Consider the following 27310-nt stretch of genomic DNA (forward strand, 5'->3'; position numbering starts at 1 on the left):
CTGTTCAAGCTCGTCCGGGGCTGGGCCGGCCCATCAGGCCACCCGGCCCATGAACAGGTCTGTTTTAGATACATACCACCTCGCCTAGATTGTAAAAGTTGTAGTTTTGTAGTGGTCTAAAATTAAGGCTCTCTTATAATTATTAATTATAATGAACAAGATGTCAAGTCGAAGGATATTGCCTTCTACCAAATATTCAACTTCTGTGAGTCGTTCTTAGTTCTTATCATTTAATGAAGAGAGAAAAAAAAAAAAAAAAAGAGAAACCTTTTGAAGGATATATTGCTTTCTCCAACGTATAATCTTTATCATTCAGTGAACAAAATCCCCTCAAACGATTGCCTTATTAAATGAGTATCTTTGATCTCAAAATTCTCTTTTTCTTCTTTGGAAAAGAAAACAGTCCAGATTGGATGTATGGGAATTAAAACAGAATACGCCTCATTCATTCTCTCTTTATCCATCCCTTTAAGTTCTAACAGTTGGCAGCTGATGCAGAATTGATGTTGTTGTCAACATCACTCTCATCTATGGAATATTAAAGAAAGAATAGAATAAATTATCAATTTTGTTTTATGGGATATTTGAATGAAAAAATTGCTAGGGTGATAAAATGGGGAAAGATAAAAGATGAAAATATCTATAAAAAAGAATAAACAATGAGGCTTTGTGTTTTGGGGCTTAAAAGCAGATTGAATTTTGATTTTAACCGTTTTTAGAAGCAATTCTTACCAAACGTTTAAAACATTTTTAGCTTATTTTTAAAAGCAATTTCCCCATTTTTATTCTCCAACCTAAAGCTCAAAAGCATAAACTTTATCCAAACAGAACATTATATACATAGCATGGCAATCTAGAAATGACATATATCGATCGATGCCTATCCGAATCTGTATATCTCTAATGGGTTGGCATTTCAGCACTAGCATTTGACCAAACCAGATTAGACTCATCCCAAACCCATAGCAGCTTATCCAATTAATTTGCACCATAGGTGTGTTTAAATTACGCCGTGTTTTTTTTTTTTTTTGAATTTTGAAAGGGGAGAAAGTTGATTAATAAGATTTTGGTTCACATTGACCATGAATTTCATGTTCATTTTTCAGATTTATGTGGGGATCAAGGAAAACTTATTTTTTCAGGTATCACTTACATGGGGTAAGTGAAATCCATCTCCTAGGTGGGTAAATAACTTTCCCACCTGGGGGGGATTTTATGGCTAAAATGGTCATTATCTTATTTACTTAGAAAATAAAAGAACATGGATAAAATACACTTACCCAGGTATTTGCATTTACCCGAATAAGTAACTTACTAAAAAACAAATGAGGCCTTAGAGTTAGGCCAACCTGAACTGAACTCAGCCTAAATCAAAATTTCAATTGTATATTCATATATGTTGGGAAGAAGAGGAGAGAGAATGATGATTGAGCTTTTATAATAAAATTATGTGAAACTAGTTAATTTCTTCTGAGTCTATGTTTTAGAACCATAAAAAAACTTATGACCAATCAACTGGTATCATAAAAGAGGTGACCAATAAGGTGGTATTCATCAAATCCGCAGGGTGCTTTTGATTAATCAAATCTCTTCCGGTATCATAGATTTTTCCCAGATTTAATTAAAAGACGATTAACACCTGGGCTGGTCTATAGATTCACACAAATGACCAACGTCCATTAACCAGTCATCAGCTTGATTTACTTTTCTCCATGGATGTGAAAGTAGACAACATTCAGCTCAGACAATCTGCAAATGATGAATCATTCATCAATTTTCCATGGGGACTGGTCTTTCTTTTCAAGCACTCTATGATCATCAGTCTTATCTCTCCAATTTGTATATATTCTTAGTTCCTGAACTCAATAGCTAACTTATGGGCGTGCAGTGGCATATCCTATTTTCTTTGCTTTAATTTGGAAAATATTCCCCTTCCCATCTCTGGCAATAGTTGACTCTTGAGAGGAGTGAGACTGGATTTGATTCTCAAGGATAGCGCCTTACACCAATCTCACTGTGAATCGCAAAAACATCTCCCATACTTAATGTTATCATTCATGGAAAGATGTTCTCAATACACAACTGTGATGCACTGTGAAATTGGTGTGAGACGCATTTTGTGAAGAACAAATCCAAATTCATTTTTGAAGAAGTGGCTATTAAATTAGTAAAGATAATTTTAAGGAAAACCATCTAGTCGATGTTTCAAAATTTTTGCTTACAAATAGGGAATCTGGTTCAAAAGCTTTGCAAAAATGTTCCTCCAATCGCAACCTTTTCCTACCAATTCTGCTTTATAATCCAACTCTACCTACTTCTTCTAAAATGACTTTTAAACATCCAGAAATAACCTTTTCTTATTTATCATTATTATTGTTCAGAAGACCTCCCTCAAAGATGGGGTAGCTTTTCAACTCTTAGTTTTTTCTTTTTTTGTACAACTATTTTTTTATTTCTATATTTATTTAATTAAGCATTTAGCAATATAGGTTTCCAATGACATTAATGTAGAAGGCTAAATTTACGTCATAGAACTAGGAGAAATAATACAAAGGGACAATTTTTATTGATTTTGGCATAATAGATTAAATTGAAAAAAAAAAACATATATGAAATTGATGCTAGCTAGATTTAAAACTCAATGAGTATAAGTAAAAAACGGAAATTTTGAGCAAAGATTTTCTTGCACCACTCTAATTTGTGCAAATAAGGAACATTATTTATTTGATTTGGTAAAATTAAGTTAATTGACCCAATAAAAAAAGCAATTAAAATCATATATTTTATATATTTTTTTAATTTTAGATAAAATTTGGAGTGGGAAGTGTGCATAAGAGAAGGATTGAGATGAGAGAGACGGAGGGGGGAGGAGGGAGGGAGAGTTAATTTAGGAAAGAGTTTGGGTTGAGCATTGAATACTACTTAGGACCCGTTTGGATGGCTTCTGCTGTCTGCACTGATGAGCACTTCAGAGAAACTACCCAAGGTAGCTTCATTTGGAAAGTTGATTTTTCGGTTCATGTATTTTCAACATTCTGATATGTTACCAAATAAGGCTTCACAGCTTTCCTGTAGGTTTCTCATGTATTTACTCTTATTTGTGCAAAACATTATTTATGTATTTTGGTTAAAAAAATCGAACAAAAAATGAATTAATATCATATATTTTTTTGACAATTTTCCTTAATTTTAAATAGGGAAATTTCCTGATTAGTACTCTGTACTTTGGGCCTAGTGTCACTTTGGTTCTCGAACTTTAAAATGTGATAATTTGATACCCAAACTTTTAAAACGTGACAATCCTGTGCCTGTCGTTAACAAGCTGTTAACCAGTCGTTAAGTGGTATTTGAATAACACACAAATGTCCTTCAAGTGTTATTTAATTTTCTTTATCAACCATCTCAACATTGACAAAAAATTAACAGTCTCAAATCTTTGCCTTTTCCTTTCAAGAAAGTTGGGATCACATTTGAGTGGGCATTCTGCTGATCCCAACTTTCTTGAATAGAAGATGCAAGGATTTGAGACTGTTAATTTTTTTGTCAATGTTTGAATGGTTGATAAAAAAAATTAGATGACACTCGAAGGGTTTTTATATCTTTTTCAAATGCCACTTAACAGCTCGTTAACAGTAGGTACTGGATTGTGATGTTTTGAAAATTCAAATACTGAATTGTCGCATTTTAAAGTTCGGGGACCAAAGTGGCAATAGGCCCAAAGTACAGGGTACTAATAAAAAATTTTCCCATTTTAAACATAATTTGGAGTGTGACTTAAAAGTAAATAAATATATTTTGGAGTGGAAAGTGTGAATGAGATAAGCATTTAGAGAGAGAGAGATTTTAAGAAACAAAGCTGGTTTAAGAAAAGGGGAAGATAGATAATTTAGGAAACAAAAGCTATTTTGAACAATGAATACTTGGGGCTGGGGGAAAGAATTAACATGGGAGGGCTTCTACGCTGATTTAGTATGTATATTTAAGTATATATTTAAGGCTAAAAGGCAAATTGATGGAATGAAGGCCTCGCCGGCGGCAATAACAAAGTAGCATGGAAGTAAAATTGAATGGAATTAGTCCCATAAAGCCACAAACAAGCTCACAATGTTACTTCAGAGTTGCCTCACGAGACCAACCACATTAGCCGAACCTCGCAATGTCATATTAGTTTAGCTCCTTGACTCTTGAGTCACCTCATTGGATCATGTCTCACCTCTCAAGTTTCCTCACGTGAGTGTTGCGAGTAGGGGTGAGAAAAAAACCTTAAAACCGAATTGACCGAAAAAATTCATAGAAATCGAATCGAAAAATCGGTTAACTGACTTGGTCGATTCGATTTTGGTTTGGTGTTTTAAAAAAATTAAAGGTATTGGTTTGGTTTCGGTTAACTAGTATAAAAAACCGGCAGTTAATTGAATTGACCGGTATACATGTTTTCCTATATATTTTATATATATTTATGTATATTATATATATTTTATATATTATAAATTAATAAATATGCATTATATATAAATATATATATTTATAATATATAATATATTATTTATTATTTAAAATATAATATTTTATATATATTTATAATTTTTTATTATACATTTATATATATTATAAAAACTAAAAAACTGAAAAGTCGACTAACCAAACCGATGATTAACCGAACCGGTCAATCGACTGGTTTTGATTCGATTCCAATTACTAGTTTTCCAAAAACTGATACTATCAGTTCGGTTCAAAAAAAGCCCACAGTTGGGTTACCCGAACTTACATGCATCACCCCCTAAAAAAACCGGAGGTCGTGTTCTAGCAACCACACGTGTCCTAAGGGGAGAAGTATACGGGATTTGTCTCTAAACACTATACGATTTAAGAGATATTTTGAAATTTTAGGTTCATGCATGTAGCCTTGATCCCTATGGAGATAAAAGCAACCCCAGCTCTCACACTCACCCACTAAATAAGAGAAACGAGACCCTCTTTATGGTAAGTTTCACCAGTCCACTATACATAACCTGATGGACTATTATGGACTAAGAACGCTATTTGAAGATTTGGCACATTCTAAGGATCGAAGACAAGGACAAGGCAGCAATAGTAGTATGTTAGGTGATCCCCTCCCACCTTACCCACCAACTAGAAGCATAAATGTTATAAGCGTGATAGTGATTACTGATTAGTAGCACAAATAATGATAGGATTGATAGCAAGAGCAAGGAGGATCATAAATTGAGACAAGGAAGTGATGGCATTTGGCCTTGGAAGATATACTAGTTGAAGACCTAGAACACAACAGACCACTGTACATTAAAGCAAGATTAAAAAGCTTTGAGACCAAGCGAATCCAATTAGACCATCTAAACTTGGTCAATATGTTTTAGATAGGGATGGTAATTTCAACCCTACCTGGTGGGTATTTGCTCCTATTCTATCTGATGGGGTGTTTTTTTTTTTTTTACTTGAAGGACGGGTTTTGGGGCGGGGATGAGTTTTAAGATTCTATAACTCATACAGGTACGGATAGGGTTCAGTATTAAGCTAAACCCAATTGACATATTGTTAGAAAACATATAAACTTTATGTACCAACTACCAAGTGTTGGATTTAATAATATTTTTAAATTTTATGTAAAAGATAATTGATAGTTCATGCATTTTCTACATGTTTTAATCAAATAATTGGAAAATTTATTGTTTATTTGTGTTATTTTATTATTTATTGTTTATAGATGACAATAAATAATAAGAAATTAGATACATGTTTTAAATTCAATCCACCCTATCCTTTAATGAGAGAAGGGTTTTGCATTTATATGTATGTATAAGGTTTGGATTCTAAAAATTCAACCACCACTATGAATTTTGGGGCAGATATAGTTTGGAAGGTTTAAGAAGACTAATAGGATCTCAAATTTACAAAACCCTCCCCAAAACCACTCCGTTGTCATCCCTAATTTTCTAGAGCAAATGGGAATCCATCCCTAATGATATAAAAGGAATGCAAGATCAGACTTTCAATGCCAAATTCATGTTTTGAAGCATTTTATTGATAACATTGCCTAGTGCCTACTCCTACCCCTCACGGTGAAATGTGAGATGTGAGATGTGGAGACGGATTACATTGGGACGGATTTTAATGTGGGGAGATCCCATCCCGGGGAGCGTAGGCACTAGGCAGCCAAAGTATTTTATGACGGGAATCTGAATTTAGTAATATCAACTTATAAAGTTATATCCCGAAGCCAAAAAAAAAGGAAGTTATAATTATAAACATATTAATATTATAATAATACCATAAATTAAAAAAAGTCATAAAAAATTCAACGGCTCAAAATAAAATCAAGAAGCAAGAAAAGAAAGTAATAAACATAACAATACTATAAGTTAAAAAAGTCACTGACAAAAATTCAACGGCTCAAAATAATCTATTCCAACTCCTTTGGTGGGCCCATATACTCCTTTATCAGTCTTCTGCAAAGGGTTCGACCGTTCGACTATATATCATTTATAAAATAATAAAAAATGTCGCCGTTTATAGGCTTCCCGCTTCCCTTGTCTTAGTGGAACATCGGGAGCGACGGGAAGTAACAGAATTTGGTTTTTCTTTCGCTGCCTGGATACAGAGTTTAGTTGTGAGTTGTGACTCGGACTTGCGTCTGAACTTTGAACTCCTCCGTGAGAGACTGAGAGTGGTACAGAGAGGAAATGGTGGATTTTAAGAGGTTTTGGACGAGGAAGACGCTGGTAGGTCTTGGGTTGGGGCAGTTTCTCTCGCTCCTGATCACTTCGACTGGTTTTTCCTCTTCTGAGCTCGCCAGAAGAGGTTTGCTTTCTCTGGCTTGAGTTGTGATTCTTTTTCTGATTTCTCATTTCTAATGGTTCCAACTTGTCGTTTCTTGTTACAGTTTATCGTTTGTCTCAATGGGTTTTAGCTTATCTATCAGACTTTTCAATTCTCACTCTCTCTCTAACATTTTTTTTTAAATTGTTTTAGATACAGTAATGCATTTTTCTGTTGTTTTGGAATTCTTTTTCTCCATCCTTTTTTCTTTTTGTTTTTTTTGCTTTCTCCAATTTATTTATTTGCTTGTAAATAAAAATTAGGTGTTGTTAGTACAGTTGATTTCCTTTTGATTTTGCGTATTTGTTCTTTTTCGTTTTTTTCTAGGAATCAATGCACCGACCTCGCAATCTTTTCTGAACTATGTGCTCTTGGCAATATTCTATGGAAGCTTGGTGATCCACCGAAAGAAAGGACTCAAGGTTCTTATTCATCTTTCTATATGTTTTCCAAATCTTTTATAAACTATACATTAATGAAGGTGCATATGGTTTGTGATATTCATTTTTTTTTTGTGGGCTCTCCCTTTTGTTATCTTGCCTTGAACTACAGAATTGTACTGCCATTGGGAATTTGGTTTTTCTATTGTTACTCACCATGGATTGTAGAATTTTGCTATTTCTAATTTCCTCTTTGATTTTGTGTAGGCAAAATGGTATTACTATTTACTGCTTTCTGTAGTTGATGTTGAGGCCAATTTTCTTGGTGAGTTTAACATGGTAATAATTAATAAACATGCTCATATATAACTTATAATTCACCTTATATACATGGGATGGTTTTCCATGACCTGTGCTTTCCATTTTTTTATTTGATTTCAGTACCAGTTGTATTAATATTGAGACTAGTATTTTATCAAACTATTGGTTATATACTAAATTTATTGTATACTATCTACCACATTGTATTAGGGGCCATTGCTTGGTACAATGGTAAAATCTCATGCTGACAAGCATGAGAACATGGGTTGCATTCTCCATGCAGCCACTCTGTGCAAGAAAATGCTCAAGGTTAGGTGCATATCCAGTTCACACCTTCCCAGGGTAATGGCACATATATTGTATGGGTTGGCTTCAACCAATTATCTTTGCAATTTTAATGATGAGCTGTTGTTCATTACTGCCATCATATGTACTAGCTTTTCCAGGAAAGTCACTAAGAAATATTAACTACAGATTATCTTTTGAGCAAAACCATCTTTTAGTTTTGCATCCACATTCAATAAATGTATAATAGAAGTAACTGTGCCTTTCTTCCTACATATTCTTCCATTTTGAGAAGAATTGACCTGTACTTGTTAAAGGAAACTGGTTTTTAGTAAACGAATCCGTTAGTTTGCAGAAAGAATGGACCCATTTGGGTGCTTTCATACCAATATCTTCATTTCTTTCCTAACAAATGAACATTACTGATTACTTTAACTAATCTTTATCTGGTTTTACTTTAGCTTCTATATGTTTTCATGCAAAATAATTTCAGTGTTTTCATTTAAGAAACTTTTAGAAGGAAAGGTTTTCTATTCAGTCTTAATGTTTGGAGGTATTATTGACACCGTTTAAAATTTTCTTCATGCCATTTCAGTTGTGATCCTCCACAAACTAATGAATGGAAAATGCAACTTGGTCCTTTGCTTGATCTGAAAGTTATTCTGTTATTGTTGGGTATAATCAGTGAGCCTGGGATGTGGGGAGAATACAGTAAGTTTTTTTTTTTTTCCAGTACTAGCTGTACTCTTTTCTAAAAGGATGATTGGGTTAGGTCTGTTCATATTTACTGACTTCGGATTTGATACAAACCTGCACCTAACCAAGTTATTAAACAGGCCAAAATTTTGTCAAACTTAACTGGAAAGAAGTGTTCCCTTTCCCAGTTATCTGGCTTGGATTGAGGATCACCTTCTCTGTGGTTGTAAGGGAAAAATTCCTTCTTTTTCTTTACATTTCAGGTGGAACAACCAAACATAGGATTTAGAATTCCTAAAATTGAATATGAACATATTTTTTTTTCTTAAATCTCCAATTAGAATTTCATTTTTCAATTATTAATGAATCATATGAGGGCATTACTTGTATACCATCAATAAGTAATCCAATATTTTTGTTACAAAATAGCCCAAAATATTCTTCATTGAGTTTCTAGTGGAACAAAAGAAAAAGTCAAACAATACTTTTTGAGTTGTTAAGGAAAGCTTAAACCTAAACAATAAGAACTTGTTCATATCATGGTTCATAATTTTGATACCAATGGACATTTTTCCATGTAGAGTTGGAGAAATTTCAGAGATATTTTGCTAATTTTCCAATATTTTTGGAAAATCTAAAAATCAGGAAAGTTTTCTAGAAACATGGAATTAGTTGATAAACCTTAAAGAGATTGTTAGAAGAAATATAATTGCACTGTTTTCACATTTAAGGCTCAAAAACCATAGCAAAGAATTGTACAAATCAAATAGGAAAAAAATTAAGCGACTACCTCCCTCCACTTGATGAGGAAGTGGAGGGGGGTAGCTGATTCTGCTCCTCTCAAGGATGTTGTTAGGCCATCTTGGTCTCCACCCTCGGGTGGGTTTATAAAGCTGAATTTTGGTGGTAGCAATTAAGGAAATCTGGGTCTTTCAGGCATTGGAGGAGTGTTCAGAAACAAGGGAGGAAGACTTATTGCTCTCTACTTAGGTCCAATTGAGGTGGATGACTTGTTGAGGGCTGAAATATTGGCTATAAGGGATTCAAAATGCTAAGGAGCTGAACATCCAAAAGCTGTCAATTGAAGCGGATCCAAAGCTAGTTATAAGTTGGCTACAAAAGGAAGAGGACGCTGGGTGGTTGCACTACATTTATGAGAAAAGGAAAATCATGTGGCTGTTACAAGGAATGGAGGTGATTTTACATTGTGTGAAAAGAGATGCCAATTCTTTTGTTGATACATTGGCTAAACAAGGGGTGGGAAGGAACTAGTTGTTTTGGGCTTTGTTGTAAACATGCTTCTTAGTTAGGGAGAGATAAAGAGTTTGTCTCTCCCTTTCTACATCTTTGTACCTAATTGTTTTTTAAATAATGAATCCATTTTTTTGATAGATAAAGTAGGAATTTATTAATCTCAACAGAATTAATGCATTACAAACATCCCTTGGAATGGTGCAAGCTGTGGCCTCTCCTAAATAGGAAAATAAAACAGACAGAAAAATAAGATTCCCTCAAGTTCAAGAAGTGGCTTTGATTGGGGTTTGGGTTTACGAAGGGGTGTAACAGATTTAGAGTTAAATGATGTCTTGGACTTGCTTTAGATCCTTGAAGGGTTTTTTGTGGATCCTTCTTGCTCTGATGGTTGTATCTGGACTTTCTCCTCTTTTGTTGTTTTTTTTTTTCTTGTGCCTTGTTCTTCTAGGCTCTAAACCAACCTTCTAATAGTTTGGGTTGTCCTTTTCCTGTTAAGGAGGTTTAGTGTAAACCTATTCCTCTAAGGATTGGAGGCTTTTGTTGGGAGAGGTTCTTGGAAAGAGTTAATAGTTGCGATCAATTCCAATTAAAATGACCTAAGTGGTGCTTATCCCCAAATTGGTGTACTCTCTCTAAGGCTAGTGGAGAAACTCGCTTTCACTTATTAATCTCCTACCGCTTTGTTAAAACTATCTGGGAATGGTTTTTCTCACTGTTTGTGATTAGGTGGAATCCCCCACCTAATGTGCAAAACCTGTTTACTTCTACCTTTTTTTTTGATAATTGAAATATGGGATAAAAAGACTGCAATCCACCTCAGAAATCTGAAATTACAACCCCCTCCTAGTCTACTAGTAGCCCCCACCCCCCTATAAACCGCATCCTGCCTGTGAATTTGGCATCGATCCACGGTCAAGATTCATCCCACCTGTACGGTGGAGCTAAGATTTCTAGGGGTGGACTGAGCAATAAAAACCCCTTGAAATATTAATTCATTAATCAAAAGAACTGTTACAAGCATCCGTAAGGGAGGCACAGGGTGCAGCCTCACTCTTGATAGAGGCTAAAACTAGCCAAAAAGGAAAAACAAAATACAGAATTTAGCAATTATAAAACAGCCCAAAATAAGTTATCCCTATTAACCCCTTGTTTTGCAAGAGAATTAATCATTTTGTTTTCCAATCTACGAATCCAATTGCATCTTGCATTTAGGTTTTTTGTTAACCACTTGACTTTCTTTATGAGTTCTTTGAAGCACCATACAACTGAGTCCGGTCCATCAACCAAGCCACAGCCACCTTAGAGTCACCTTCAATTATTAGATTTTACAAACCAAGTTGACTTGCTAGCTGAATCCCTTGTATATCTGCTAGTAATTCAGCTTTGGTAGAATCTCCACTTCCCATTGGACCCGAGAAAAGAGCTATAATATTGCTATCCATGCCTCTCATCACCCCTCCAATACCAGATGGTCTAGGGTTACCTCCACTACTACCATCAAAATTAAGTTTTACAACTCCATCAGGAAGGATGAACCCATTCTATAGTAACACTCTGCTTATGAGGTGAACTGCTAGCCACTACCAACCAACACCTCCATAAGTCATCAAAGGTGAAAGACTGGAACAAGATGGTAGTCTTCAACCAATGTATTACCCTTGTCAAAATGCAATCCTTGACTTCTAGCAAACTCCTTTCCTTATCTTGGAAGATCCCGACATTTCTTTCCTTCTAGGTTGTCCACAAAGAAGCTGTCCTAAAACATTTCCATATTACCTTCCCTCTTTCAGTAGGCCATACAAAAGCTGAGGACTTAAACAATAGTCTTACTTCTGTTGGAAGAACCCACCTGCACCCAAAAAGAGCAGAAGGGAAATTAGCAAGTAATATCAATCCTCACGGACCTCACCATTTGATTTGCAAAGAGTACACCAATACAGGGTTAATCACATAAAAGGTCCCTTCTGCTGTAGATTGTCCAAACTCCAAAATATTAATTTTCCCATGGAAAGCTTCCTAGTAAAACACAGAAATCTTAGGGGAATAGGCTTAGTCCAAAGTTCCTTAATGGGAAAGTCCAAAGAAGTAGAGGTAGAACAAAGTGCCTTGAAGAAAGAAGCAATAGAGAAAGAACCTTTTGGAGAGGGAAACCAAATTCTTTTGTCTCGATTGGTAGGGTCTAGATAGACATTACCAAGAATGAGGATGTTCTAAAACATAATCAAGCTCATTATCCCTCAATCCCCTTTGGAAATCAAAGTCCCAATTTAAAGCGAAGGGATTGATAGGAAAAGACATATACCTGTAGATAATTTCTTTTTTGTACAAGGAAATAGAGTAATGGGAGGGAAAAAGGTCCTTTAGAGCTGAATTACCCACCAAAACATCTTCCCAAAAGCGTATTGAGTTTGTAGAGCAAACATCATACCTTATAAAATTGAGAAACAGAGGAAGGAAACCGGAATTTGCTTTCCAAGGTGAAGTTGAAGTAGTCTAATGTGACACACCAGCATTCCAACCATTATGCAAACAAGCATGAATACTGTCAATTACCTCATGCCATAGTGTGACACACCTTGGAAATTGCTTTCCAAGGTGAAGCAGAAGTAGCCTAATGTGACACACCAGCATCCCAGCCATTATGCAAACAAGCATGAATACTGTCAATTACCTCTCATGCCATAACCTTCCTCTCTCCAATGGCCATCTACACAACCATTTCCCCAACAAGGCCACATTCTGGTAAGATAAATTCCCTAAGCCTAATCCACCTTTCTCTTTAGATTGACAAACTATCTCCCACCTGATTAAAAGATCCTTTTTTCCTCCCTAGACTCCCAAATAAAATTCATCATCAACTTCTCTAACTTCTTAGCCTCCCTAGAAGGAATTCTAAAGGAAGAAAGGAAGCAAACCGCTAAGGTAGCTAGTGTGGCATTAACCAGGGTAACTTTTCCTCCTAAAGAGATGTAATTCCTTTTCCACGTTGCCAATATTTTTCAAAAATTTCCAACACCGGAATCTAGAACCAACTCTCCTTTGGGTTTTCACCTAAAGGGAGACCTAGGTAGGACATAGGCCAAGAAGAAATAGGACATCCTAAGCATTCTGCACTATTGCCAACAATTCTCTCATCCAAGTTGATGCCCACCACATAGCTCTTATCCCAATTGACATTCAGGTCAAAACGTTTGATGACATCTTTAAGGTTTCTTACCATCCTTAGATCACCCCTTCACAAAAGATTATTATATCATCAGCAAGTTGGAGATGGGTAACTGAAATATTATTCCTACCTATTCTCCAACCCCTAAACATCTCCTACCTGTCAGCTTTTGAGAGTAGACGACTAAACACATTACACATCAGCTAGACAGCTACAAGGGTGAAATGGAACAATGATAGAGGGTCACCTTGTCTCAAGCCTCTACAAGCTGGAAAGAAGTCCTTGACCACATCATTGGCCAACATTGAGTAATGGCAGGAGTTTATGCAACCCAAGATCGACTTACAACATATCTTTCCAAAACCACATCTCTGGAGTACCTCTACAAGAAAACTCCAATCCACCAAGTCCTAAGCTTTCTGTAGATCTAACTTGCAGACATGGTCCTAGTGGCTAGACCTTCTCGAATCCTCCACACACTCATTTAATTTAATGATTTTATTAAATTAAATTTTGATGGAAGTAGTGCAGGCAACCCATGCCCTTCCGGTATTGTTGGGGTGTTTAGGAATAAGGAAAGCAGAATTATCGGCTTATTCAGGACCAATTGCTTTAGGAGACTCATTAAGAGCTGTGATTCTGGCTGTGATGGAGGGGGTGCAAAAGGCAAAGGATATGAATGTGAAAAAACTGATTATAGAAGGTGATTCAAAGCTGGTAGTGGATTGGCTACAAAAGTAGGGGAGTGGCTTCTGGATATTCAACAGTGAAAAGAAGAAATTCATGTGGCTAACTGAAGATATGGAGGTCAAGGTTTGTTGGTTTAAAAGAACTGCTAATGCGTTTGCTGATGTTCTTGCAAAACAAGGGGTGGGAAGGAATCAAATGTTTTGGGCACAATTGTATTCTGTATTTTTTTTCAGTGAGGAGAGTTAAGGAAGGTTACCTCTCCTCTCGTGTAATTTTATTTTTAATTAATTAATGAAATTCTGTTATTGATAAAAAAAACAATACCGTCATAATCTTTAAGAATCCCTCCAATTCCAGAGGGCCTGGATTGCCTTGACTGCTCCCATCAAAGTTTAGCTTCAAGTAACCTTCAGGAAGGGGATTCGAAAGTCAAATTTAAACTGTCCTTAGAGGAGCTACTTGCCACCACTGACCAATTCCTCCAAATATCATCAAAGGAGAATTGGTGAAAAGTGTCCAAAGTCTTCAGCTAATGTATTACCCTTGTCAACACAATCCCAAACTTCTTCTTTGTTTCTTTCCTCTTTGAATATTCTTGCATTTCTTTCTTCCCAAAGGGTCCAAATCACCGCTGCTCTTGTACACCTTTTATTGGGCTAAACAAAGGTTTATGAGTCAAATAGCATTTTTACCTTCACTGGCAAATTCCACCTGCATCTAAACAAATAAAAGAACCAATCCCAAATAGCTGCAGCAAAGGGACAAGAAATTAGTAATATTTTGCAAAATACCGTTGCTATTGTGAATCTTGGTTCATATCATTTGTTTTTCCATGTGGGACCACGGTACAGTTTTTTCTATATTTTTTTGGGTAATTGGACCAAAGTATAGTTAACCCTTGAATTTGGGTGCTCTTTTCCTCTAAGAGATAGATTGATGACAAGAAGCTGAAAAGTTCCAAACTTTGCCTCTATAAATTTAGAAGCATGGATTAAATGTTTTGTAGGTGACCCTTTCAAAATGTATTCAATTCACATCATTTACTCTGCACACTAGCAAAATTTAACCTGCCAAAGTTCGGGGGTTGATAAAGAAGAAGAAGAGAAAGAAGAATTAGGCGAATTGAAAATAGGCTAACAAACCTCTATATTTCATCATCATCAAAGCCTTATCCCAACTAAATGGTGTCAATTACACAAATCCTGTTTTGCCATTCCATTTTGTTTAATGCCATTTCCATTTTTATGAACACTTAAATCAATCATTTCTTACTGGTACTACTTTCCCCCTTGTCCTTTTTGCTTTGTCCCTAGTCCTTCTATCGTCTTCCACTTGTAACAGATCACTTCTTCTTACAGGTGCTGTAGGTGGTCCTTTATGTATGTGACAACCAACTTAATCTAATTCCTCTGATTTTATCACATATTGGATTCAAATGACTTCATTTCTCGCCCTGTCCTTACTAGTTTTTCCACTCATCCATTTCAGCATTCACATTTTTCCACACATTGTTTTGGGCATATTGTTTCTTGACTGCCCCACACTTCGCTTTGTACATCATACCTGGCCTTACAATTGTTCTATAGAAGTTTCCTTTTAATTTTAAGTGGTATTCACCTATCATATAGACTCTGGATGCACCCATCCATTTTGTCCATTGTACTGTAATTCTACGGGCGACACCTTCCTCAATCTATTTCTTGTTATGAACTATTGAACTGAGGTACTGGAAAGGGTCACATTGAGTTATCTCTTTCTCTCCATCCGAAGGGTATCTTGATTTGCACTCCTGTTATTATTGAATTATAGCATATATTTTGTTTTAGTCCTACATATTTTAAAACCTCTTGTTTTCAAGGTATTTGTCCATAAATTTAATTTTTCATTTAATCATTAATTTGTTTCATCAATTAAAACATTGTCATCAACAAACAATGAGCACATGGAACCTCCTAAATATATGTTTAGTCAATTCATCTATGGTCAATGTGAATAAATAAGGGCTAAGTGCTGAACCTTGGTGAAGAGTGAAGACCTGTTGTAACTGTAAAATTTGATATCTCTCCTGTAGGTTTCTCTCACATTGGCTGTTGCACCCTCTTACATATCCTTAGTTAGGTCTACATACCATATGAAGATTTCTCTAAACTTCCCTATCAATTGTTTGGAAAGAAAGATAGCTTCGATGGTTTAACTCCCTGGCATAAACCCAAATTGATTCTTTGAGTTATTTGTTTCATGTTGTAATCTTTGCAAAATTATTCTATCCCAGAGTTACATGATGTGGCTCATGAGTTTAATACCATGATGGTCATTACAACTTTGTATACCACCTTTGTTCTTAAATATATCCATACTGCTCTTTTCCCATTCAGTAGGCATATATCTACTCTTTCTCTTATTTCCACACCATGATATGGAGGGGTGGACTGGATATGCAGTTATGCACCTAACCTTTGGCATTTTTTTTTTATTTGCACAAAGTGGTAGCACTCAGACTTGTACCTGTGTTCTCATGCTTGTGAGCCTAAATCATTAAACCAAGCAATGGCCCCTATAAACCATGATTTACAATGTGGTAATTTGGACCAGAGTCAGACACATGATGGATCTATCCTTAAATTCCTTCCTTACTCTTATATCACATGTAAATCACATGTACATGTTTAAGTTGCATAGCTACATATGCAAGGGGATAATACAATTGCATTATCTTTTAGAATGCTTATACTGGTAAATAGAGGTGGAAGACGAGCTTTTAGTTGTGTTTTGGGGTCTTGACAATGTGGCACTTTCCTGGCTCTCTATGGAATTATAAGAAGAATTTCTGTGTGCATCATCCTAGGCTTAGCATATTGATGAGATTCTCCTTCACCTAACTATTTTGTACTTCCAGAAGTTGATTAGATCTTCCACTTTTATGCAGTGGTGAAGGCTTATCAGTACACATCACTAACGAGTGTCATGCTACTGGATTGTTGGACAATCCCATGTGTCATTTTCCTTACCTGGTTTTTCTTGAAGACAAAATACAGATTCAGGAAATTTGTAGGTGTAGCAGTTTGTGTTGCTGGTCTTGTGTTGGTTATTTTTTCAGATGTCCATGCAAGTGACCGGGCAGGTAAATTTCTTATTTTGTTCTAGTACCATCACTTCATTATTTGGGCTTGTTTCTTGTGTGCTTGTATGTTTATATGCTCTTTCCTTTTTCTCACTTCACCATTGTCTTGGCTAACATATTTTGTTTTTGGATATTTATCATAATGTGGTTGCAAGTTATTAAATTGTATTATTTCTCAATTTGATTGTGGTTACAAAAGTGTTATGTTTTTCTATTACTTGTGGTTTAAGTTAATTGCCCTTCAAGTGGTTGGATCTGTTTTTCAGTTCATATATTTTATTTCATTTGTGGAGTGGTTTCTTTCAGGGTGGCTAATAGCTAAATGTTACCCTTATTGTGGTTTTATTTACGTTATTGGGAATATGTCTAATGAAAAATAATGGGGCAAACAGAGAGATAAAGAGAGTGAAAGAGAAAAGAGAGAAAAAAGTGGAGAGTTTTTGAGAGAACAGAATAAGTTGGTTGAGTCTGCCCAACTCTATTTTATTATATATGTGAGGTTATAATTAGTAAAAAGACAAGAATACCCTTATACCAAGGATTAGAATATCGATACACACAATACACAAACTGGGTATTGGTGCGTATTGATATGGATGATACACAGTTTTTTTTTTTTTAAATTCTTTTTACTTTTTAATTATATAGTTATTAGAGGGTCCCACCTTATGTTTTAAAGTTTTCAAGAACTTTTTGTATCAGTGTACCCACCTGTATTTGGGTGCATCGGTATGGGTATGGTACACCTCGATATGGGTGTATTGTATTGATATTTTAGTCCTTGCCTTACACATCCACTGTATTTCCACACACTCCCTCAAGTGGAACATATATGTCTATCACATTCAACTTGCCAAGTATGTTGACCACCTTTACCTTTTTCTGTTTTGATGAATGAAAATGATTTATTAATTCAGAAATTAAGGCAATACAGGAAACCCATGAAGAGGTACGAACTGTTACCTCTTCTAACAAAGTATTTCATCAAATTAAAAACAGGAATAAACAGAAATAAAATTACATAGCAGCCGAAAATAAATGATCCCTTGAAGCCCCTTGCTTAGCTAGCCCATCCGCTAAGGTATTTGCTGATCTTTCCACCCAAAGAGAGGTAACTGTCATATTTCTTGTGAGCCAGTTAACTTTCCTCAATAAGTCTCTATATCACCACAGAGCTGATGCTAGCTCTGTCAGCCATCCCACAACAATTTTGGAGTTTCCTTCAACTACCAAGTATTGAACTCTTAATTGTTCTGCAATCTGAATACCTTGTACAGCCGCTAAAATCTCTGCTCTATTTGAGTGTCCTGTTCCCACAGGGCCTGAAAACAAAGCTAAAATGTTGCTCTCCTTATCTCTCAGCACCCCTCCTATCCCAGAAGGGCCTGGGTTTCCTTGGCTGCTACCATCAAAGTTCAGCTTTGCCCAACCTTCAGGCGGAGGCTTCCACACTGCAGATTCCTTGTCCTTCCTCATATGACTAATTGATTTTTTTGAAAAGGAAGACAAATTTCTTAAGCACCAACTTTCTTATTTTTTTTCGATAAGGAACAGTTACTTTCATTGATTAGATTAAATAAAGAGTACAACTGTCACCACCCTCAAAAATAAGTAGTCTTACAAACAAGCCCAAAATAAGGCCTCATTATTGATTCTTTGCTTAGCTAAAGCTTCAACCATTCAATTTGCTAGTCTTCTAGTCCATCTAAACTGCACCCTAAGCTCCCTTGCTAAGCATATAATTTCTCTTAGAGGTTGTTTGAAGGACTGCATAGGTTTCTTGTTTAGAGTCTCCTTCCACTTCTAACTATTGCAGTCCCCATTGTTTTGCCGGTCTGAGACCTTGGACTAGGGCATTCACTTCTGTCCTTAAGAATCTCTTACCCCAATTGGGCTGGAGTAGTAGAAACTGCAAAGCTCCAATCTGATTTGTAACCTGTTAAAGAAAAGTAAGAGAAAAGAGAATTCTGCAGAGATAGTAGAGGAGAGAAATAGAAAGGAATGGGAGAAAGCCAAAAAAACTAATTTGGCTGCCCCTTTCATTAACTTGTATATTCGTCCAAAAAAAAAAAGACTACAATGACACGTATATCCTTAGTAAGTCGGTTACTACTAAAAGCACATAAAAGACACTTTTTTTTTTGATCAGTGCACATAAAAGACACTCTTAATAAAACATAAACTAATGGGCCTTGGGCCCAATAACTCTAACTAAGCATTAGAATAAAAACAAGTGTTATCAGCCCAATCTCAACACTCCTCCTCAAGTTGGTAATAGATGTTACACATTCCCAACTTGCATAAATCATGTTCAAGCTTGTTTATTGTAACACCTTTTGTGAGAACATCAGTTAGCTGTAGGTCAAATGCAACATATGGTAGGCACACTTCTCCGGATGTCACCCTTTCCCTTATAAAGTGTCTATCCACTTATATATGCTTCGACCTATCATGCTGAACTGGGTTAAGGGCAATGTTAATTGCTGCTTGATTATCACAATGCAACATCATAGGTTCTTTTGCCTCTATTCCAATCTCTCCTAACATGGATTGGACCTAAAGGAGCTCTGAAACACCATGTGCCATAGTTTTGTATTTAGCTTTTGCACTTGACCTTGCTACAATTGATTGTTTCTTACTCTTCCATGAAACTAGACTACCTTCAACAAGAGTGCAAACTCTTGATGTAGTTATCTTGTCGTATAGGCATCTTGCTCAATTAGCATCTGTGTAAGCTTCTAACTTCAAATGTCCTTGGCCAACAAACAATATGCCTCTGCTTGGGTGTCCTTTCAAATAGGCAAGTATCCTGTCAATAGTCTCCTAGTGTTGAACCCGTGGGGCATGCGTGTATTGACTTACCACACTAACTACATAGGAGATATCTGGTCATGTCATTCACAAGTATAGCAATTAGCTCACCAATCTCTGATATCTTCCAACATCCTTTATTAGCTCACCATCTGAAGCATTCATTCTGTGATTCTGATCAATAGGTGTATCTGTTAGTTTTGCTCCAATTTTTCTTGTCTCCTATAGTAGGTCCAAAACATACTTCCTCTGTGAAATGAAGATTCCATGACTTGGACCTCGCCACTACAATGCCCAAAAAATACTTCAGCTCCCCAAGGACCTTAATCTCAAACTCATTGTGTAGGTTCTTTTTCAAAGCATCAATTTCTTTCAGATCATTTCTTGTGACTACAATATCATCCACATACACTATCATCACAAGCACCAGTGATCTCCTTCTCTTCATAAACAAACTATGATCAGATTGAGTTTGAGTAGAGCCAAATACAGTCAATGCTTTCCTAAACCTGTCAAATTGATCTAGGTGATTGCTTCAAACCACATAAAGACTTCTTTAACCTACATACCTTTCCTTTGGTCACATCACTATAAAATCCAGCTGAAGGTCCATGTACACCTCCTACAAATCTCCATTAAGAAAGGCATTCTTCACATCAAGTTGGAAGAGGGGCCAACAGTAGGTAGCTACCAAAGATAAGAGGATCTGAACTGAATTCATCTTGGCCACCGGTACAAAGGTCTCCAAGTAGTCTATCCCATAAGTCTGAGTGTACCCTTTTGCAACTAACCCTGCCTTGTACCTTTCTATACTTTGATCAGCCCTATACTTCACTGTATAAACCCATCTACACCCAACCTCCTTGCCATCAGGTAAATCCACTAACTCCCATCTCTAATTTTTAATCAATGCTTCCATTTCCTCCAATGTTGTCTTTCACTCAAGTTTGGAGAGAACCTCACTAACACTCCTGGGTATACACACAAATTCAAGAGAGGACCCCCTATTTGCTAATGTTGTTCATTCATTCATTGCAACAAAACATCTTCTTAAAAGGCAATGAAAGTTAAAAAATCATTATTTTTTATGTGAGAAATAAGAATTCAGACCCTAACATAGACTTGTTTGGGCTTGCCTCGAGGGGTGTGGAACAAAGGCGACTCATAGAATCAAGAATGCAATATGTTTTACATCACAATAGCTACTTTAAGCAATGCAATTAAGGAAAAAAAGAGATTGTGGGTTTTACATGCTTGAAAATGCTTTATATGTTTGCTTTTATTTTTAAATTTTCATTTGAATATGCTTTACATGTTATGTTTATGTATTTTAATTTTAATAGGTTTTTTGAAACATTTATTCCAAAATTTAAGTATATTTTTTTATTAACATTATGCTTAATGTTTTTTTATTTTTTTCGCATTTTTTTTTAAATTTTTGGCATTTTTTTTAAATTTTCTGATTTTTTTTTATTTTTTAGTTTTTTTTTTGTAACTTTGTGCCTTTCTTAAAAAGGTGTGCGCATTTCCTTGCGCCTCAAGCACAAATTGGCCCTTGTGCTTTTTTTGCGCCTTGCGCTTTTAATACACTGTGTAACATCAAGAAACATATGTTGTGGTTCTAAACTCTGTTTTCTAGAATATGCTTCCCTCCAAATAGGAAGCTTGTGAAAATTCATTTAAATTTCTGGAAAATGATTCACTGTAGCAACCTTTCCCAACTATATTGATTATATGCAAAAATCTTGTTTTTCTGTTCCTCTAACTAGGGCCCTATCTTCAACTAGTTGTAAATTTGTAAATATAGGTAGAATTCCAAATGATCAGTTGCAATTCTCAATATTCATGATGGAATGCCATGCTTCCGTAAATTTGATGTTTCATATTTGATTAATCTGATTTTGATCCCTATTTGACAAGTTTTCCTCATACTAATTTGTGTACAATAAATTATTTACCTACTGATCTTAAAGCTATGTTGAATATATTCTAGGTGGGAGCAATCCTGTTAAAGGAGATTTGCTTGTGATTGCTGGATCCATGCTTTATGCAGTCAGTAATGTTAGCGAGGTTTGCTACTTTACTACTATTTCATTTATGTTGGAAAATAACATAGTTCATAGAGGTTTATGGAGCCATTGTTTAGTCTGATGGTAAAATCTTGAGCTGAGGACGAAAATATGGGTTCATGGCCACTTCATGCTAAAAATTCTGAAGGTTAGATCCGAATCCATTCCACCCGTGTGAAGACACTGGATACCCAGCACCAACATTGAGAAGTGGCCTTCTTTAAAAAATGATACCTGATTTTCTTGTGATATGCTAATTTTAAGGACTAAAATGTGATACCCTTTTTATTTCAAGTCACCTAGATAATTTTTTTGTGGTGAATCATATTAAGGTCTCTGAATTTAATTTATATTTATATCAGTTATGTCAGAACTGGTAAATGATGTGGTCCAAAATTACATTGGTTAATGTAGTAGAATACTAGAATATATGGTGCTCTTTACATCTGCATTTAAGTTTGCTTCAGAATTGGTTTGAAGAACAGTGAAAGGAGGGTTCTGTCAGTTTGGCAGCCAGCATAAGAAACCTTTAGCCTATCCAATATGAATACAAATCCTGAATCATTCTACATGGTTCTTTGGCAGGAAACTATTTGTGTAGCCATCCTAAAATAGCTGGATTTAAGGCTGAATTGAGTTGAGTTGACCATCAGGCATCAGCACTGATTTGAAAATGGATGAGGAAAAGCCTGTTAAATTGGTCAATCCACTGAATCATATGATGGAATTTTGTGTAGATAAAGCAGGATTTTTTTTTTTGCTTAAAAAATTAAATGCGTAATTACATACACGTATAAAGAAAACTAATTAAAAAATAAGATAAAAGAAGGGGTATAATCTCAGGTGTCAAGGCATCACCACTTCCCACAAAGCAACATTCCCACTCCAAATACATACCTATCTATCATTAGAATACAACCAATCAAGCAGCCTCCCACTCTTTGCATTCATAGCACTGAATTCGGGAGAAATCCTTCCCTTTTGATTTAGTTGCCAGGAAAACAGCATCAATGTTGGAGTCTTTCCTCCCATCAAGTGTGGTCTGTGTAGCAAATCTGGTTTCAGCTCTCAAATTTCCCTAAGAATAGTATCTAAATCAGAAAGTGTTCCTCAGCTCAGGATATTAGATTTGACAACTTCAAATTCAGGTCTAAGAGGCATTAGCAAATGCATAACCTTCCTTCTATCAAAGTGTTCCTTCATATACTTCACGCAACAATCCGACAGATCCTTTCCCATGTGTAATAACTCATATTCTGTCTAGAGGTTAATAAACCCTGCATAGTGTTCATGGACTTTTCTCTCTTCCTGATAGTATGAGAAGATATCAACCTCTATTTGGTATTGTCTAGAGGTGTTTGATTGCTGATATACCTTCTCGAGATACTCATACATCTCGTAAGCTGTTCTATAACCTCTCATAGGAGTGGCAATGTCAACCTCAACCGATCCAAGAATCCATGATGCAATCTTTGTATTATCAATTTTCAACTGATTTAAAGCCTTAATGCTTGAGTCATCAGGTTTAGGTGTAGTTCCACCCAAGGTTAAAAGTATCGATACGATACGAGTTTTGGTCGTATCATATCGGCACTTAGAAACGGCCGAAACTCTATTTTTTTTGTTTTTTTTTTCAAATTTTGGTTTTTTGGGAAGCTTTTAGCTTGCTTTTTATTATTAAAAATAATTGGGGTCTGAAACTCCTGGAAACAGGCATTTCGGACCGTATCTTTTTCAAAAGATACGATACGATACGCCCCGTATCGGGCGTATCGTATCGATACTTTGAACCATGGTTCCATCTAAATAGCCCCAAAGACCCTTTGCCTCAACATGAAATTGGAAGTTAAACTTCCACAATGCATAACTCAATCCATTAAATTTAACAGGAAGGACATCCATTCTTTCCGAAGCCATTAGCATAAAAAAATTACTGATTTCCAAGACTGATATCAGAAATCGAATAAGAGATGATGATGGGAAAGTACCTTTCACTCAGATGTCCAAAAAAGGAAATTGTCACAGTATGCTGAACTAAGTGAAGAATAAAACCCTTCTTAAACCAAACCGATTTCAACCAGGCTGAAGAGGATCACAAGAACTCCTCTGGGCAACACTAGATCTTGAGTTTCAAGCAGATCTGATATCTCCAAGTGCAGATCGAAGAAAAGAAGTAAATCTGGTGGTACAGACTTCCAGATTTCAGATCTGTCAAGGTCTGATCGAAACAGCCTTGGGAGAGAATATTCTAGGGCACTAAAGGGTTCCCAAGTATTGTTAGGAAGACCCCTAGATGCCAAAAGATTCAAAGGACAAAGAAGTAAACTCAGTAGATCAGATTATGACCTGCTCTGATACCATGTCAGAGTCTGATCTTAGTCTGTAAACCCAGGAAAAAGGAGAGACAGCAGCAGATTTGTGGGTGTGTCCAATTGAGAGATTGACACCCTAAGAAAGATATTTATATTAAACTGTAAAAGGACCAAATTGTCCTTAGTGTACAAGAGAACAAATAGTGTACAAGATAAAATAAAATAAAGCAAGAGGTAAAAATACAAAAATAGCCTCCTCGGCTGACTCTATCTCTACACTGCCTTCTTGTGGGGAGTACTCTCTGTGTGTCTTTTGATTGTTTTTTCATAAAATCTCCATTACTTATCAAAACAATATCCATATTTGAATATTACCATGATTAAATCATTTCCTTTGACCAAATGGATTCTTATAGATGATGTTTTTTTTTTCAATGAGTTAAAAATTCCTTTTTGTGCAGGAATTTCTAGTGACAAATGCTGATAGAATAGAGCTTATGGCAATGTTAGGACTTTTTGGAGCTGTTGTCAGTGCTTGCCAAATGTATCCTAAACTTAACATCAAATTAGTGATATCATCATATGGTCTTTTTGAATCATCATAAACTAAACGACATGGCATTCAATATTCGCGAAGTTGCACCTTTTGATGTTGTACTCCAATAAGATATGTAATCACAGGGTGTGCCCTTAATAAGTTTATTTTAGAAGCATTCTTGAGCGTCAGGAGCTCCGTTCTATCCACTGGTCTACTGGGGCGGTATGCTCTCTCTCTCTCTCTCATACATGAACAATAGATGATGACATAGACACACAAGCATGGTGCACAACAGATGATGTAATTCTTGTCAATTTAACAATTCCTAATTTTCTACAATGTAATAAAATACAAAAAAAAAAACAGAAAATTGCAGAGCAACAAACATATGCCCTGGATTCAATACCTGTCACTTGCAAAGTAATTTCATGGTGATAACCATGCATGCAACTTTTCCATGTCAAGAGTGGGAAAGATATCTAGGCAGATCAAGATTTTGACTTAACGATTCTTCTCTTGTATATTTGGTTCAGGTGCTTCCTTTTATTGGGTATGCCATTGCAATGTTTCTTTTTTACTCATCAGTGCCAATCTTATTGAAGGTATGTGCAATAGCTGATTTTCTATAATGTATATGTGTTATAGTTAATTTTTGCATAAAATACTTGGTTTTATGGCTTATCCAATGATTTTAAGTCAATATTGCATGGACTTGGACATGGGAGTCATAATCCAGTGCATGTTCAAGAGTCCAAGCCAGCAAGACGAGAAAACATGGACTCACAGACACATCTATACCATTAAAATAATGCATACTTTTTGAAATCAAACATTCTAAACATTCCAAACGTTACGAAAAATATCATTTTCTCGTACATTAGCCGTTCATTTACATCAAACAAACTAGGTGATAAAAAAGATAGGTTATGTTCCCAACATGGATAACAAGACCATTACCCAATGTTTGTCCCAACTATCTGGTATCTTGGGAGGGGTGGACTGGATACGGTCCTAACCTTTGGAATATTTTTTGCACAAAGTGGTCACTCTCAGACTTGAACCTGTGTTCTCATACTTGCCAGCCCAAGGTTTTACCATTACACCAAGCAATGATCCTTTTTCTCACAGAATGCTTAGATATAATGAAAGATGATTGCATCAGCTATGATACTAGGCATCACCGCATCAAGATAGAATGGGATTTGGAACTTTTAAGTTGGAGAGTGAAACTAAAAAATATAAAATCAATTTGCAAAAAATTAAATATTTTGAAATAATGTAAAAAAGTACATATTTTCACTTTGCCAAAAATTGCAAGATAGAATTACGAAATTTACTATTACTAAGTGGATTTCTTTTAGCATGTTCCTTGTCTTTGAACTCCATCTCTTATGCTGAAGGAAATTAATCCCTTCAAACTATTGTGTTCTTGGTAATATAAAAGGTTTCTTATTTGTCTTTAATTAATCGAGCCTCCTTAACATGGTAATACTGTTTACAGGAATGTAGCAGTAGTATATAAATTAGCAATATAATCTTATGACCTGCCTTATTTTCTGCAATTACTAGAATCATTAGTTCCTAAGCTCTCTTTCACTCCTTGCAGCTCAGTGGTTCCACTATGCTGAACCTCTCTCTGCTTACCTCAGATATGTGGGCTGTCCTTATCCGCATCTTTGCATACCATGAGAAGGTTTGACTGTTAAAACATACAATATTAGTCCTCTTATCATCAGATTTAAGTAAATGCTGAAGGCTTACTGAAATGGGTTTCTAAGTGATGGTTTTGCGTCTTCAGGTCGACTGGATGTACTTCATAGCCTTTGCTGCTGTTGCTGTTGGACTTGTTATTTATTCTGGGTATCTTCTACCGGGGCATCACATCTTTATTTACTTTTGTTTGTTAATTTATTGTGATCAAAGCTTGGCTACCATGTTGATCCATTAAACTATTTTTTGTGGCCTTTGAAACATGTCTCACCAAATTATTTCTACTCCTTGATATCGAATCTCATGTCTCTCAGTACTACTGTCTTCCTTGTCTAGAAAACTATTGTAGTTTGTATTGTCATAATTAAATGGTTAGACTTTTGGAGTCAAGTACAAAGAACGAAATAGGATACTGAGAATCTCCCTAGGCCTTTAGCAATGGTCTATGTTATTTGATTTTCATTAACATAATCGTGACCTTGGTTCTGGTGGTTTTCTTCAGTGGTGTAAAAGAGGATGGTACTGGAGCTGAGGCGACTGAGGATCCCGCAAATCAAAGAACGGAGAGGGATGAGGAGGCCGGTATAGAACATTGTCATGGGTCTACAGTAGAGAGCTCCAAATCAGATGGTAAACAAGATTATGCACCCACTGCTCCTGCAGAAGTGGTTGGCAACAGATAGCAGCAACAAGAACTTCAGAAAGGATGAATAAGTAAAGAGACATTGACAATTTATTTTTTTTTGTGGCAGTAGGGAAACGTCCTTACTACAAGCCCATTGGCAGCGAGTATGAAGCACTGTTGCTGTCACGAGTGGAGGTGCAGGTTTAGTCCATATTTATGGCATGGGTGATGATATACACCACACAAACGTTTCTTCTAAGCAAGAAATGTAGTTATTTTCATTGGTAAAATATATGTTCATACTCTAGGCTATTTTGTTTTCCTCCACCAAGTCAGAATGCTGGTTCTACTTTTTTTTATTCATTAATTGAAATAAAATATTAGACGTTACTCCATGTGTGATCATGATGTATATATTTGCAGTAAAAATTGAGCACTTGTTGCTCGTCTCATTAAGTGCATGGTGGTGAGATACAAGACAGTTTACTTCATGAA

At 35.9% G+C, this 27310-nt stretch overlaps 1 protein-coding gene across 3 annotated transcripts; it reads left to right on the forward strand.

Moving 5' to 3' along the window:
- The first annotated feature begins 6495 nt into the window (after positions 1–6495).
- Positions 6496–27210, forward strand: LOC104605287 (uncharacterized). 3 transcript variants are annotated; one of them, XM_088894205.1, is made up of 13 exons: positions 6510–6819; positions 7165–7259; positions 7485–7542; positions 8419–8534; positions 16556–16750; positions 21555–21631; positions 24404–24486; positions 24651–24702; positions 25014–25082; positions 26087–26173; positions 26279–26340; positions 26693–26820; positions 26943–27210. In XM_088894205.1, the coding sequence occupies exons 4-13, from the start codon at positions 8450–8452 to the stop codon at positions 27020–27022; spliced, it is 918 nt and encodes a 305-aa protein (XP_088750331.1). In that variant the 5' UTR covers positions 6510–6819; positions 7165–7259; positions 7485–7542; positions 8419–8449; the 3' UTR covers positions 27023–27210. The 3 variants fall into 3 exon arrangements, with proteins under 3 accessions (XP_010268297.1, XP_010268299.1, XP_088750331.1); XM_010269995.3 differs by lacking the exon at positions 8419–8534 and having other exon boundaries at positions 6496–6819; XM_010269997.3 differs by lacking the exon at positions 8419–8534 and having other exon boundaries at positions 6496–6819; positions 26946–27210.
- The last annotated feature ends 100 nt before the right edge of the window (positions 27211–27310 follow it).

The sequence above is a fragment of the Nelumbo nucifera genome, chromosome 1 (assembly GCF_055504915.1).
Source record: "Nelumbo nucifera cultivar China Antique chromosome 1, China Antique-T2T, whole genome shotgun sequence".
Taxonomy (NCBI): domain Eukaryota; kingdom Viridiplantae; phylum Streptophyta; class Magnoliopsida; order Proteales; family Nelumbonaceae; genus Nelumbo; species Nelumbo nucifera.

What these genes read in the sequence shown, in the direction of transcription:
- LOC104605287 (XM_010269995.3), top strand. Translation starts at nt 6,702, where the DNA reads ATGGTGGATTTTAAGAGGTTTTGGACGAGGAAGACGCTGGTAGGTCTT. An exon ending in ACCGAAAGAAAGGACTCAAG is followed by an intron (nt 7,260 to 7,484) that starts GTTCTTATTCAT and finishes GATTTTGTGTAG; the next exon opens with GCAAAATGGTATTACTATTT. An exon ending in CCATGCAAGTGACCGGGCAG is followed by an intron (nt 16,751 to 21,554) that starts GTAAATTTCTTA and finishes AATATATTCTAG; the next exon opens with GTGGGAGCAATCCTGTTAAA.